Genomic DNA, 15,254 nt, shown 5'->3' with positions numbered 1-15,254 from the left:
ATTTTAAGAAAGTGTAGTCGTTTTCTACAAATTTATTGAGCAACAAACTATCCAGAGCATTTTAAAATTATTGTTTATAGTGAGGTTATTGTTGTAAGGACAGGGATGAAAACTTATGAATCCCAACATTACTGTACTATTCGGTGGTTTACCAGTAAAGCATGAACTACACTGCAGACTGGGGTTTGTGTTAACTGTAACAAACAGACAGATCATGCATTATGCATTATTATAAACTGCGATGAACTATCAAGGCGCTGTCTCTCTCTTCATCTCCTTGGTTTATGTTGGTGTTCAGTTTACTGTCCTGTGAGTATCTGGCTGCCAAATACAAAAAAACATGAATATTGTGCACCATTTAGTCATTATAGACTTCTATTACATCTGCATATGACAGTTGGCCATCATAATAAGAGTAGGCATAATAATATGTTAATTTCACTACAGAGGAGACTTCATGTTCTCTTCTTTTAGATGGGAAAAAAGTGCATATATTGGTATCTGCAGTTGGCCAAAATTACAAAGGATCAGCATTTTGTGTATCAACCACAATTCAAGATCATGCATCCCTAGTAACCGCAAAACAAACATCTAACTCCTACATCCAGAATTAATCCAGAATTTAAAAGTGCATTATTTCAAGCTATTCAATATTCTCAACAAAGCTCAACCTCTGATCTCAGCCCCCCAAAAAAGATATTTCATTGGTGAATTATGGAGCATTTCTTTCCTTAAGATTTTATGTACACAATCACATTTGATCCATGTTCCCACTCCAGTGTAAGATGATTTTAAGCACATGGACAGCTCTCATGAAACTTACAGCACGCACACACACACACACACACGCACGCAGAGGTTAGTTTTAAGGTGATTGGTGCACAGATTTGGCCAAAGCGGGTCACAAGGCCACAAGGCCACACACACAAGGTGGTCGAGCTAAGTGTTTTCCAGCACTTCTAAGAGGCTTTTCGTGCACCCCCACGAGCCCCGGACATGACCCCGTCACACAAACTTAAACACACACACACACTCGCTCGCAGTGCGGGGCCTCCTAAGTAGATCAGATGCTATGGATCTAAAAAGCTGGGTGGTATGACCCTCTGAAGTAAGAGGTGATCATATAAAAGAGTTGAGTTACACAGAAATGAATCAGATACTATTGAAGAGAGTAGACTAGACGGGGGTCAATAAAGGCAAAAATAAAAAACTACTTAAACTCCTGCTGCTGCTACTATTAGTACTACTGCTTGTATGTCTTTAAATTTGGACCTGATTCAAAACTGACATGTGGAAAACCTGCATAAACACCAAATTCATTCATTTATTCTCAAACAGAAAGAGAAATTTAATTCGAAGAAAATATAATTAGACTTGATCCAAACTACCCCTAAAAGAACCAAACATAGACAGGAAGCAAAGTAAGTTTTCACCTCATGTCATTTACTCAGATTTGACTGCTAGATTGTTTGGCTGTGTGCGCCAAATAAACATGGATGTCACAGTATGTCGACTGTAGAAATGTCAGCTGTAGCTAGTAGTAGTTGCAAGTATTGGTAGTGACATCATCTGTTCATTTCTTTGATTTTAGATGTGCTGAGCCTAAAATTGCTTCACACCTTTAAATGTATTGACAGCAATTCATCTGGACCCTATTAAATTGAATGTAATTCAGACTTATTTCTTGCATTGGATCTTGGTACCAGGAGTCAAGCTTTATAGGGCTGCAACTAATAATTTTTTTGACTCACAGTCAATTCACCAATTATTTTCTTGATTCATAGTTTAGAGAGATTATGGTAAATGTCTGTCCCAATTTCCTAAAGCCCGATGATGCTTGCAAATTGGTAATTTCATCCAGCCAACAGTCCAAAACTCCAAAATATGCAATTAAGTGTCACATGAAGAAAAGAAAAAGCAAAAAATCTTACATTTTGGAAGTCTGTGCCAAAAGAATATTTGGAATGTTTCCTCTAACAAAGCCTCAAACAATTGAAATTTTCTGTCAGTTGCTTTATTGAACAATTGACCAATTGTTTCAGGTTTAGAGATTCGGTTACTGATAATGATAATAGGCTCAGGTTGTATTTTGTCTGCTTCTACAAACTTAACCTTATCATTAATATAATTGCATTAAATTGTGAGTAGCTTTTGATCTGTTAACAGCTAATAAATAGACAATAAACAACTCAGTACTAAAACTGCTGGTACAACTGCTTCAACTTCAACGACTGCAAAATATACAAATTATATGAAATATACATTTAATTTGTAAAACTACACTCAAAGAAGTTACAGTTAAAGGTAAAAAGGGGTAAATATAAGAGAGTAGAATACAGTATGTTTCAATAGAACTCTAGTCAAAGAAAATAAAGCAAACTGTGGGTATTCTCTAACACACTTAGGGGGGTGAGGTCAGAGAAGATTTGAGGTGGAGGATAGACATGGGAGAGAGACCAAGAATCCAGGAGTATGTGATTGTTTTGCATTTCTATGACTGTAAAAAAATAAAATCTGAGATGTTATGCAGCTAACAGTAAACACAGTGAAACCCAACACGCACAGATCGCTGACCTGTCATTGGTATTTGTTAAATGAAGGCTCACCGTGACACAGCAACATTCTTGCAGCAGTCTGGCGCACTCTGTGTGTGTGTGTGTGGTTGTTTTAACAGCTCTAAATGTAAGCAGTTGGAAGCAGACGTGTTCTGAGAAAGCTGTGCAGACTCACATTTCTTCAACAACTTTAGAGAGTTGTGTGCACACGGGTTCATCGCCCCAGTTCTCACCAGAGAGGAAAATGTTGCCCCATCCAAGAGCTAATAATACCACTCAGAGTGTAGTGCTAGCTAAATATGCATAATCGAATTGAGCTCAAATTTAAAGATGGAACGGAGAAGGCATGAGAGGGCCTCTGGAGTGAAAATAATCATGTGAAAATTAGAAAGACTCTCCTCTGACCATAGTGCTCCAATTTTATGCCTTTACAAGCTCCTTGATCAGCTTTCTGCCGTGCACAGAGAAGGTTTGGCGGCCGCTTCTCCTCTGTGTGCCGAGGACTCACGGACTTCTCTGTGGTGCTTCAGCACGTCTCAACAAATTGCCAGATAAAGCCAGATTAGCATCACCTCAAGGACCTTTGTGCAATGAATTCTTTGCACACAGAAGTGGAAAAAGCTGCCAATGTCCCTGCAGTGATTTGATTGACGGCTTTTATTTCCGTGCAGCCGTTACACTCCCCCACTTTCCTTCAACTTTTCATGTCTCCCATTAATAACACAGGAGTTTTACTGTTTTGCCATTCGCTAAATTTCCCGGTTTATGTTTCTTACCGTAGGGAACGCCCATAGAACATGCAACCTTACCGGTGAGTATCTGGGTTGTTATAGTAACGGAGTGATGTGTACCAAACCCTGACTGACCTTTGTTAACCCTTCAACTTTGACCCGAAATCCCCACATGAGAGTTCACCAAACCAGCATGTGAGATGAAAAAGGGAGTGATGCACGTTTGCCTGAATCTGTGTTTGTGTGCCCAAAATCAATGTCCCAACCAGGGAGGGAAATAGTATCCAGCACGAAACACTTATGTTTGTGTTTAAGCTATTGTAGCAGAAAGTTTGGCAGCAGCTTACAACATCTTTTGGTCCTACTCCAGCCTAAAACTTTAGGGGCTGCATCCACCAAAATATAAATCCCAGGTAAAAACACCAGACATTCCTCCTAAAAACTTTGTAACTTTGAAGGTGCAGCGTTCCAATTGAAAAGCTTTGCTATTATGTGGAACATCTGCTGAATTAATGGATAATCTATGTGTTGCAAGTACTTCATTTCACAAATAATGAATGTAAAAAATGTTAGCACAAAGTAGATTACTTGCTCTGGCCCTTGCTCTGTGGGGAGGGCTCAAGCACATAGGATGAGAGTACCTGCTGGTCTATGTGCCTTCATGCCTGACGCAAATGACACGCCACTTTGGGTGAGTAAATTTAGCAACTGGCTTGCCCAGTTTGGCATGTGGTAAAAAAAGAATTAAACACATCGTCTTTTTCCAGTGCAGGTGATGGAAGTAGCTAAGGAGTGAACTTCCTTTTGATCTCTGTTGTGAGTTGCACATGCGCAATCCTGGTCAGGCACTCACCAGATAATGGTGGCGGGCAAATTTTAATTGTTCTGTAAAACAGAAGTTAAGTTTGGTGGTGTTACAGGATGTGGAAGAAACTCCAATTATGTGTTGTGCAGTATGAAAATAGATATCTGACGCATTTGCCCAACCAGGCAGATGAAAAAAAACATGATTGTGGGTTCATGAAATTTTGTGGGTGAGGAAACAAGTTGGCGAGCACATTCATATGGTTGAAGAGCTGAAGCTGGACGGAGCGCGGTTCAAGGAGTTTGAGCAGGACACAATTTGTAGTAGCTTATTTGTCTTGCCCCTCCTCCACTATGATTGGGCTTGGTAAAAAGTGATTGTGACAAGTGCAGCGTTTTATCCAAAGTTGAACATTTTTCAGCTCTTAGTAACCAGAAAGAATCACCAAACATGCATGCTTTATCACACTGCTAAGGTTCATGGTATCGTGTGAGTATGTTGCGCTTCCATGGCAAACGATTCAAAAGATACACCCTCCTCAGAAAAAAAAAACGATTTGGTGGACACAGCCCCTTATTTATATGTCAAAATGTTGACACATAAGACTTTTATTTGACGAAATTACTCAGTCTTGGCCAGAGATTAGAGAGAAAAACTCTATTTACCACTTGTTGCACTAAACAAGAAGAGATTTCCAGCCCTGGTATCTGTCAGATCAAATGTGGTTTTAATTCCCTGAAGTGAAGTTGTTTGCACTGGCTCTTTGTGTGTGCGTCAAGGTTACATTCGACGAGAAAACAGTCACAAAAATGCACCAGAGATCTAAATCCAGACTTCATTTTTGTGGTGTTTCTTGAGTGACGTGAACAAATACCTGCCATAATGCAGCAATCTGTGCTTGTTCCACAAGACTAAACCTGGATCTGCTCCTTTTACGGTGATTTGGAGGTTGACTGTGTGAATCCAAGTCTAAAACACATAAGTAGATTCCCATTTTCAGTCGTTTTCCAAGTCATAATTCATAATAGAGACCTGTTTAACCCCTCAGATTCATGCTGAAACTCATTTCTATCATATTCTCTGTCACAGATGTAGTCAAGGCAGCATTGAACTCTGGGTTGTCGCACGTCAGTATCATATTTTTTGCTGTGATCCCACCTCTTGACTTTTGGCTGCCCTAACCTGCTGTTCACTTGACTGACAGGTTTCTGGATGGACACAGAGCATATTATACACCGTGTCGAATCCTTTCCAGGAGTTGTGAATCAGTGCGTTATGAAGCAGTGACTTACCGCGCCGCTGTGTTTCTAACGCAACCTGCTTCTAGCATTATGAGGCTGAAGTTGAATTCAGCTGGGAGTGCTTAAAAAACTGTGTCCAAAATGGGAGGTGCATAGTTTGGTGGAGATGCACATCAGTCTGTTACTACACTGAGCTCTTTCACATATGAGGTTCTAGTTGTTCTAACAAATTTTATATGAGGTTCTTTATTAAATTTAGTACAAACTTGATCTTAGAAAGCTTCAGATGTGGAGATGTCGCCCACAGACTATGTTAAACTGAACACTCTTTGTGGTTATTCGTGATCCTGGGTTCAGCTAACTGAACAAGACTGCTGGAGACAGATTAATTTATCCCAGTGTGTGTGAACGTGAGACCACGAACACACGTAAACACTTTTATTTTGTTGTATTAAGTTAGCTGCATGGGAACAAGATCATCAGGATCAGGTGGAAGCTTCATTAAATTTGTTAAGGCGCCTGAAAACTTTGCTTCAATTCTTAAAGCTGAACTAATCAATACTTTTATACTAACGATGGATCAGATAACTATGTGTGTTGTGAAAATGTTTGCTCATAGAGACAAAACCACAGGTAATCATCATCTGCCATCTGTTGTACCTTTCAGCTCTGCAGAGCCTTGGTTCAGCTTTAAGTTTGTTTTGTTTTTTTCCTGACCTGCAGCTTTTGGCTCACTCACTGCTGTCGTAGATTTGCTTTTAGCCTCAGCAGGTTGCTGCTTTCAATAAAAAAAGATGGCAATTTGTTGGAGAACATGAATAGAGCTAGTAGAGAGTTAATATTTGACTTTGTTGGCCAGAGACGTGGCTGCAAATGAATGATAATGTTGCTCAGTGATGCACCAGTTTTGCCATATCAATTGTATAATCTGAAATTATGTCAGCTTGTTAATTTTTGATTCTGCTGCCCCAGAGTGACCCTAAAAATCAATTATTACAGATTCTCTGAAAAATATTTTATTGTATTGCATATTCATAATAATGTCAAGTTTAGGTAGTATTTATTATTAAGAGTTTAACTGTACAAACCTGTTTAATCAGCCTGGTAAATCTTTATTGGGGCATGGAAGTAGGTGACAGTCACCTCTCTCCAGGAAAGCCCTGCCCCAACGTTGGCAAAAACCGGCAAATAGAGGGCAGAAAACCCAAATATTGCTGCATACAGACCTGACCTATTGTTCCCTTATAACATATTTAAGGCTAAGCAAAAAGCTTCACAAAAAGTCCAAAATAATCTCAGTATTAGGCTTTTAAATGTCTTAAAAATGATTTGGACAGGTTTTAAAATTAGGGTTAACTTAATGTTACTGTCATAAAGTTGGATTTAACTTTAACTTTTGGGGAAAAGATTGTATTGATCATGCTTTAACAACTACAAAATAAACCAACTGTGAACTAATAAACACTTGCTTGTACTTGGATTTTTTGGCATTAGATTACATTAATTCATTATGGTTTGTAAGAAGGCTTAAACTTAACTTGTTGAAACCTGAAGAAACACTGTCATTTACACATACAGCAGACTCAGAGCAGTATGAGTATTCCCTTTGAGTTAAGCGCTTATTTCCACATATAAGTTCAATATTTACTCCTTATTTTTAGCTCTGGTTTGGTCTCCACCAATTGCTGAGAAAAAAAAATTCTTTAATTGTGGGAATTTCCAATTTCCTCATCAGCTAGCTAGCTTTGCCTTAAAGATGCTGTAAAAACAAAACAAAACAATAAAGTTAAAAAAAAGATGTTTAAAAAGTTTTGTTGTATTTTATTTAGGCATTCAGTTCAGTAATATAAAATATTGATTGATGTAGTTTTAAATGTCCAAACTGTCAATTTCCAGTTCCTAAACATTGAGACAGATGAGGAAGGAAATGTACTTGTTTATTAGCATATTTGACTGTCATTCTCATCTGTCTGCATTCCTGTCATTACTCCTCCTTTTCCTTCCTCTTCCCTCATCCGTTCCCATTTCTTGATTGTGCACCACCTTCATCTCTGCCTGACTCCAGCAGTCTCGTCCCCATCCTTTCCCTTCTCCTTTTTCCCCTCCACTACGCCTGCTTTCTTTCGTCTCTTGTCTATTTGTTCAGCCGTTAGGAGCTAAGTAGCTTTTAATGAGCCCTTTGATGAACGTCTCTCGTTAGCCGGGAGGAGGGATGGAGGGGTGGTGAGTTTGAGGTTAGGAAGGATTTAGGAATAGAGGGAGAGAGGATGGAGAGGAAGCATCTCTTTCTTCCATCATCTTCTTCCTTTTCTTTTCCCCATACTTCCTTGACTTTCAGCTTTCATTTCTTCTCTTTTCCTTTATCCCATTCCTTCTTTTCCTTTGCTCACCTTTCCTTTACTTTATTTAACTTCATTCAACTTTTTCTTTACCCATCTTCCCTTTCCTTTCCTCACATTTCCTTTTTCCTTTTGTTAATTTTCTACATCTTTTTTTTTACTCAATTTCCCTCTCATTTCCTTTCCTCATTCCTCCTTTCCTTAGTTTACTTTTCTTTTCCCATTACTTGTCATCACCTTTTCTCTTCCTTTTCTTTACTTCCCTTCTCTCTTTCTCTTTCTTTCCTTTCCTCATCTCTCCCTTTCTCATTCCTCCTTCCTATTTCTTTCCTCACCATTCCATTGCTTTCTTTTTTCACCACTTTGCCTTCCTGTCCTCTCCTTCCTTTTCCCCTTTCCTTTTCTTTTCTTCTCTTTCCTTTCCTTTCCTTTCCTTTCTTCTCCTTTTCCTGTCTTTTCTTTCCTTAACTTACTTCACATTTTCTTCACCAACTTTCTCTATTTTCTTTTTTTTCCCATTCCTTTCCTCACTTTAGTTTTCCTTCCCTTTTCCTTTTGATTTCCTCACCATCTCCTTATCTTCACTCTCCATCTTTCTTTCCTTTCCTCCTCTCTTTTCCTGCACCTTTCTTTTCTTTTCCTTTTCTCATCCATCCTTCCCATTCCTTTCCTCACCTTTTCTCACCTTTCTTTTCTTCATCTGTCTTTTCTTTTCCTACACCCCCTCCCTTTCTTTCCTCACCCTTCTTCAACCTTTCTTTTCCATTCATCTCCTATCTTCCTCCCTCCTTCCCTCCACTGTGCCTCGGGCTAATGGTTCCCAGTTGTCTGTATTGAACTCTGAGACAACACCGTTTTTGTCAGACAGACCTACCTGTGTGTGTGTGTATGTGTGTGTGTGTGTGTGTGTGTGTGTGTGTGTGTGTGTGTGTGTGTGTGTGTGTGTGTCGGGTTCAGGACATGTAAATAGAATTAGCCTATTTCACGCTCAATCTCACCCTATGATAACTGACCCTTGGGGTTGTATGGAGTGTGTGTGTGAGTGTGTGTGTGCGCACACGGACCTCAGAAGCCAGCATCATACTGGAGGATATCCGGCCAGTCGTAGGTGTGTGTTTCTCGAACATATGTGTTCGCACGTGTGCACCGTGTGTGTAATTTGATTTCCCTTTGAGGTGAGGGCTGCCTCTTCAATGAACTGCACTCCAGACTCTTTCCTGAGGTGGACCTCTGTTCACTCACAACTACAATGGGATCTTTCTGCTGCTGTTGGGTTTGTTATATAAGATAAGATGAATTTTATGGATCTCTGAGGGGAAACCAGTTTATTACTGCAGCAGCGAGTTGAGCGGCTGCCTGGAGAACAAACAGAGGAAATTGTATTATATAAGTGTCACTTAAATAAAAAAAAAATACTTGATTAAATTGTTTCTTAATGAAAGTCAATAATTTTAACGAATGTGTCAAATAACATGTTTTTAAAACCCGTTCTTACTGATTAAATTCATATTATTACAGTCCAGGAGACTGGAAAACAAACTTTGATCATTTTCCAGAATCTTTTCAAATTGATTAGTCCACAGGAATATCAATATAAGACTTATTGCAGTCATTGATTTCTTTGCCTAAGCTGGTGGTTTTCATCCCACCTGTTCTTGAAACCAGACTGTTGACCTCTGTCTGAAAACATTAGAAAACTAGGATGGAAAAATTGTTGAAGTTGAGTTTAGAGCTCTGTACTTTTTTTTTTTGGTCACAAATTCATTATGAAAGCACTTTTTGTACCCTATCATAGACAGACAGGAGCACCTACATAGCTTTACTGCAGTGCATTTACCAGGATGCATTGCACACAAGCGTCTGACTCCCACACCCATATTACCATACATCACCACCTTATCCTATAGCTATAGCTTTATTGGACAAAACATAGTGTCGTGTGACAAAAACCCTCATTTAACTCACCCTCTGGCCACAGAGAGGAGGAGATTTGAGTTGCACACTTCCTCTTTAACACCAATCACATCACTGTGACATCACTGGAAGCGTTAGAGCTCAGCTGCATTGGTCAGTGTAGCACACACTGGGGAATGTATTGTTTCAATTGATCATCAACATTGACGGGACATCCCTATGAAAAAAAATTGGACTCGGACGGGTGGCTTTCCATTGGTCACTGATCCAAAACCGTATACCAAAACACAATGGACCATTTTAAATAACAGGACTAGTGTGTAGGATTTAGTGGCATCTAGTAGCAAACGATTTCATCCTACCCTTCCAAGCATGCAGGAGAACCCCATCGTGGCTATGAAACCAACACAAAAAATGGAGTGCTGTCACTAGAGACAGTGTTTGGTCTGTCTGTTCTGGGCTACCTACATGGTGCCCTCCATGTAGGAGGACACCACCCCTCTGTAGATATAAAGGGCTCGTTCTAAGGAAACAAAAACAGAATTCCTATATTCAGGCGATTATACACTAATGAAAACAATAGATCCGGTGCCAATAGATAGCTGTAAATCTCATACACTGCAACTTTAGATGTAAAAAAGAGTAAAAAAGAACACAATTCAAGTCATAGCACACAGTGCATAGATTTGTGTGAAGATCAAGTCGACAATTTTTTCTCAGTGAATGATGGCGACATTTACAAACATAACCAAATAACGCTGATGTGCGATTAGAGCTGTATAAACACAGTGTAATTATATGATTATAATAGATTCACGCCAACACTTAAAGCTAAACATTAAGCACAATTACGCACGTGTTTGTCTGATTGTGTGTATATTTGTACATGGTGTGTGTATATACGTGTGTGTCCAGTCTCATTGTGTGATTAATGAAGGTACTTCAATATTCAGGGCCCGAACAGAAGGTCTGGTGTTTGGTAATCACCTGAAGGTGTGTTTGTGTGTATGTGTTGTGTTTGTATCAGCCAGACACATCAAAGTCCCGTCAGGACTAATTTAGATAATCATGCCCTGCAGTAGAACATACACTTCCTTTACTTCTTTTAGTCCTTATTTATTTCATACAGAGGGACAGAAATATACAGAGGCGTTAATTTGTGATCTTGACGTAACATGAGCATAAGACTGTGTTAATAGAGTCTAGAAGAAGGAAATGAAATAATAACCGAAGTGAAATTGAGTTCAAATTGACTTCATGACTGGAACAAACAAAAAAGTGGATTTCTTTGATTTCACCCTGTGCTTTCTTGTTTCTTTCCCTCCAGCACGACTACGGTGAACTTTTACGAGCTTTACCTCATTTTCAGTTGTTTCCCTCGTCTCCTTTTCATCTCTTTGTTTCATTCTGCTGGAATGCAGACGCCGAGGTCAAGATCAGGGCCACGGCTAGTCACCGAGACTGCACACATGTCTGCTCGCACACACAAACTCACACACATACAGTACACATTGACACACACACTCAATCAAACCCACACAAACACATGTTTTGGTTTCTGTATTAATGCGTTGTCATGTACTTCCTCATCCGCTGCTTTTATTCTTATTATTCTACTTCATCATTCTGACTGCACCTGAACACAGCACACATATTAGCTCTCACTCTGTGTGTGTGTGTTTGTGTGGTTTTGTAGGAATGTGTGTGTTCATACACTGAAAAACCCTTATGATTAAGTAAACATGAACCTATTCTGATTACCATTGTGTGCGTGCATCTATGAATGTTTGTGTGTATTGCAGTGTATCTGGGCTAGCAGGCATCTGACTGTGCTCCTTGGCTACATTCTTTGTGTGTGCATGTGTTGCTTGTCCAGTGTGTAAAATTTAGGGAGAATATGACAGAAATTTGAATATAATAATCATAAGAAAGTATCAAGTACCACAAGTTTAGTAGTCAATATCAAAACTAGTGAATTCCCATGATTCTCGATACCACGGTAAAAGACAAGAACAAGAATAAAACTTAGCCGTCACTGGCAGGAGAGCATGTTTCCATGTCTGAAAAATAATACAAAAGTGATTGCTACTCGGATATTAAATCTGTTGCTTTTTCTGTCTCATTCTTTCCCTCTTTTTCCCTGAGAAACAGATCAAAATGAAACTAATACCACAGACATATTTTTCAACTGTCAGCCTTAACTTTTACCCGTTAACTTGAGTGTAAAAGGAAAAAAAAGGAAGGAAGCACACCTTAAAAAACAAAAACAATTCATCCCCAAATCAAAAGTACATATTTGTCCCCTGATCCGTGCTTCTATTTATCCATCAAGGTAGTTTTGGTTGGTAGTTGTGGTGCTCAATATGCTTAAAAAACAAAATATGAAAAATTCAACACCAGGGTCTTTTTCCAGACATCATGTCCCAGTTACTCAAGATAATTGGGTAGATTAAACAGTAGAATCTACCAGAACTAATTTCTACTAGAAAGATCATAATTAACTGCATCATGATTTCTGGAAAGCTACATTGTTGTTGAGTTTTTCACTTTATTTGAAAATATGAACACACCAGTCTAAAACAAAGACGACACACCAGCTTGTCTCTATTAAGCATAAAAATGTATTCACTTTCCCAGCTCATTAAATTGCCTTCCCTCTCAGCTTTTCTTTTCTTGGACATGCAGCTTGGCTGTGTATCAACGTCACCAACTACAAACGGCTGGAAACAACTATGTAATATTGAGACGGTACCTAGTGTGTACTGACATACTGCACAGCAAGACGCCTTCAGTGCACAATCAGAACAAAGTTAGGATGTCTTCTGGGACAAGGAATTTATGGACACTGTGCTTTCAGAAAGCAGCATTGATTTGAATTATTTTGTGCAAAATGATATTCTTTGCAAGGTCTTGCAGGCCAGAGTTTGACACAGTCTGTAAAGAACTTTATATTCCTGGTTAGAATGAAGATAAGAAGAAGAGGCATGCAGCTCGCAAGGAAATGGAAAAGAGAGTCATGTAATGAAACTGTGTCTTTCAGGAAGAAGCCCCATACTCATTGGTTAATGGTCACAGATAAACAACATACAGAGATCTCACACTCTTTCTGTCTCTCTTCCCTTCTCTTTGTGTCTCTTTGTCTCTTTCTCAGGGTAAAGTGGCGCAGACAGCCTGCATGTCAGCCTGTAAACACATCTCCACCTCCCTGATGCAGCTCCTGCTCGACCCGGAGGTCAGACAGATCTCCATGGGAGCTCTGCACCAGCTCCACACCGACATCAAGGAGTGCGAGAGTGAGTGTCGACATTTAGTTTTTAAATTAACATGCTTGCCTTTTGCTTTTATTCCCTCCCTTTGTCCTTATTGTCATACCCATCAGTGTTACATTTACTGAATCTTCACCATTTTCCCTCGTCCTTGAGTTCCTCTTTCACTTCTTCCTTCCCTCCTCCCTCCCTCAGTTCTTCATTTATCTTCATTGTCTTAATTCAGCCCCATACCTTCATTTAAATTTTTTTCTTTTTTATTATTGCACAAAGTCAGAGGATTACATACACACACAGGGATATGATGTCTTCATTTATTTCCTTCTTTTGTCCTATTTTAATCCTATGCATCTTCTTCTTCTTCTTCCTTCTTTAATTTGGCCACTTCTCCTTACTTTCCTCACATATTTTTGCCTTCAACCTTTCCACACTCACACAAAATCCCTAATTTATACTCCCAAAAATGTTGATGGAAAGTCATAAATGAAAAGTGCCTGAATTACGTAGCTCCTCAAGTATATTTATTTGAACATATGGATTAGGGCTGCAACTAACAATTATTTTCATTACCAAAAGATATTTAGTTTACTGTCACTGAGAAACTATTCACATATGGGAAGCTGAAATCAGAGAATTTTGACATTTTTTATTAAAAATGGAAAGGTAGTTGGCCAAGGTAGATGGCAATTAACTTAATAGTTGATTAATAATCAATTGATAATTTCAGCTCTAGTTCGGATCCATATTCAACAATATGGACGAGTCTAGGACATTCATCAACATTCAAAATAAACCTTGAAAGTGTCATGTGTGCAATTTGCAGTTGAAAGCACAGGGGGCGCTATGGATCAACCAGTTACATAGAGAGGGGAGAGCATCTTTGATCTTCTGAAAGTCTTTACATGTTTTTTCTTCTCGTCTCTTTCCATTTTCTCCTCTCCCACCCTTCTCCCACTCTTGCCTCCCTCTTTTATTCTCTCCTCCCATCCTTTCCTCGCTGCTCTTTCCTCTTCCTCCCCATCCATCCCTTCAAAATCTCTCTCTTCCTCCCCCTTCGCCTCATTTTCTGAGACTTAGAGATGCAGAGGAGAACTTGCAGATAAAGGAGGGGGAGCAAAGAATGAATGCGGGGCGTCTTTGGCTCAGTTTTTACATGATCAAGGTTCTTAGAGTCACAGAGCGGGTCACACAGTGTGTGTGTGTTGTGTATGTGTGTTTGTGACGTGATGTGCAGTGACATGCATGCAGTGCTGCAGAGGGGTTAGGAGGTTACAGAGTTACTTATTCAGGGCAGACGGAGGGCTCAAAAGAAGAAAAGACTGGGAAGGATGGAAGGAAAGGGGGAAGATGGGGGGGTGAGGATACAGTAGGGGGATGGATGAAATGGAAAAGAAGCAGAAGAGGCGAAAAATTTGAGGGATGTGAAGAATTCAAAAGGGGAAAGGGTGGAGAGAGACAGAAGGAAACCACAAGACAGTGGTGGGGGTGGGAAAGAAGGATTAAATTTAAAAGGGAAAAGGATGAATGAATGATGGAAGAAGCCTGAAAGAGAAAGCAGAACAAGCGTTTAATAAAAGCTTTGAAATGAAAAGTGCAAGGTGGATGGATAAATTAATGGAAGGATGGAGTGGAGGGATTAAAATAAAGGAAAAAAATCTGTCTCCCTCTCTTATACTGTTAAACTATAACCTTTAAAGGTGAAAAGGGAGGGGGTGAATAAGAGCAATGGATTCAATTTAAAGGAATAGTTCAGAACATTTGAAGGGTGGTTGTATGAGGTACTTAGTCCATAGTCAGTGTATTACCGAGAGTAGATGGTGGTCAGCACAACCCCAGTTGAGAAGCAAACAATCAGTTATGAAATTGTGTCTTGAGACAAAAAAGTTTATTTGTAGAAGTAGTTTGGCCGAAAACAACAGACATTCCCCTCAGAAAAGGCTGTCTGATCACAAAATAAAGCACTGTAAAGATAGCATACACTTAAACTGATAGTGATTTTTTTCAGGTGGCTAAAATATGTTTTGATGCTAACCCTGTTGATAGCAGTATAGCGCTTAGCTTCCATGCTGGTGCCCCTCTCTGCTTCTCCAAACCAGGGGCGTGTCGTCTGCCATCTGCTGGAGGTAAAATCTTACATAACCCCACTTCAGAAAGTCAGTACTATCCCTTTAAAGGCTGAAAGGGGAGAGGGGGTGAGTAAGAGCAAAGGATTCAATTTAAAGAGGAGTGAAATGAAAAATGGAAGGTAAGAGGAAGAGAGAGAACGGAGCGAAAGAGGGAATATTTGACACAGAAAGATAAATGGTAAAAGTGCAGTGGGTTCATGAACAAGAACGATGTAAGTAACAATGAAAAATGGATGGAGAGAATGAATATGAAAGAGGAAAAAGGGTCACTGTGAAA

At 39.4% G+C, this 15,254-nt stretch overlaps 1 protein-coding gene across 2 annotated transcripts in view; it reads left to right on the top strand.

Moving 5' to 3' along the window:
- exoc6b (exocyst complex component 6B) overlaps positions 1 to 15,254 on the top strand; it is a 116,855-nt gene that overhangs the window by 64,432 nt on the left and 37,169 nt on the right. The window contains exons 19-20 of one of the 2 annotated variants that reach the window (XM_084712532.1): positions 3,337 to 3,366; positions 12,737 to 12,878. In XM_084712532.1, coding sequence (XP_084568658.1) covers positions 3,337 to 3,366; positions 12,737 to 12,878 — 172 coding nt within the window. The remainder of the gene's footprint in view (positions 1 to 3,336; positions 3,367 to 12,736; positions 12,879 to 15,254) is intronic. The other variant, XM_084712533.1, reaches the window with a different exon arrangement.

Source organism: Lutjanus erythropterus, chromosome 23 (genome assembly GCF_056507025.1).
Source record: "Lutjanus erythropterus isolate fLutEry1 chromosome 23, fLutEry1.hap2, whole genome shotgun sequence".
Lineage (NCBI taxonomy): Eukaryota > Metazoa > Chordata > Actinopteri > Lutjaniformes > Lutjanidae > Lutjanus > Lutjanus erythropterus.
Note: the sequence above shows the minus strand (reverse complement) of the source record. Positions and strands in the feature narration are given on the sequence as shown.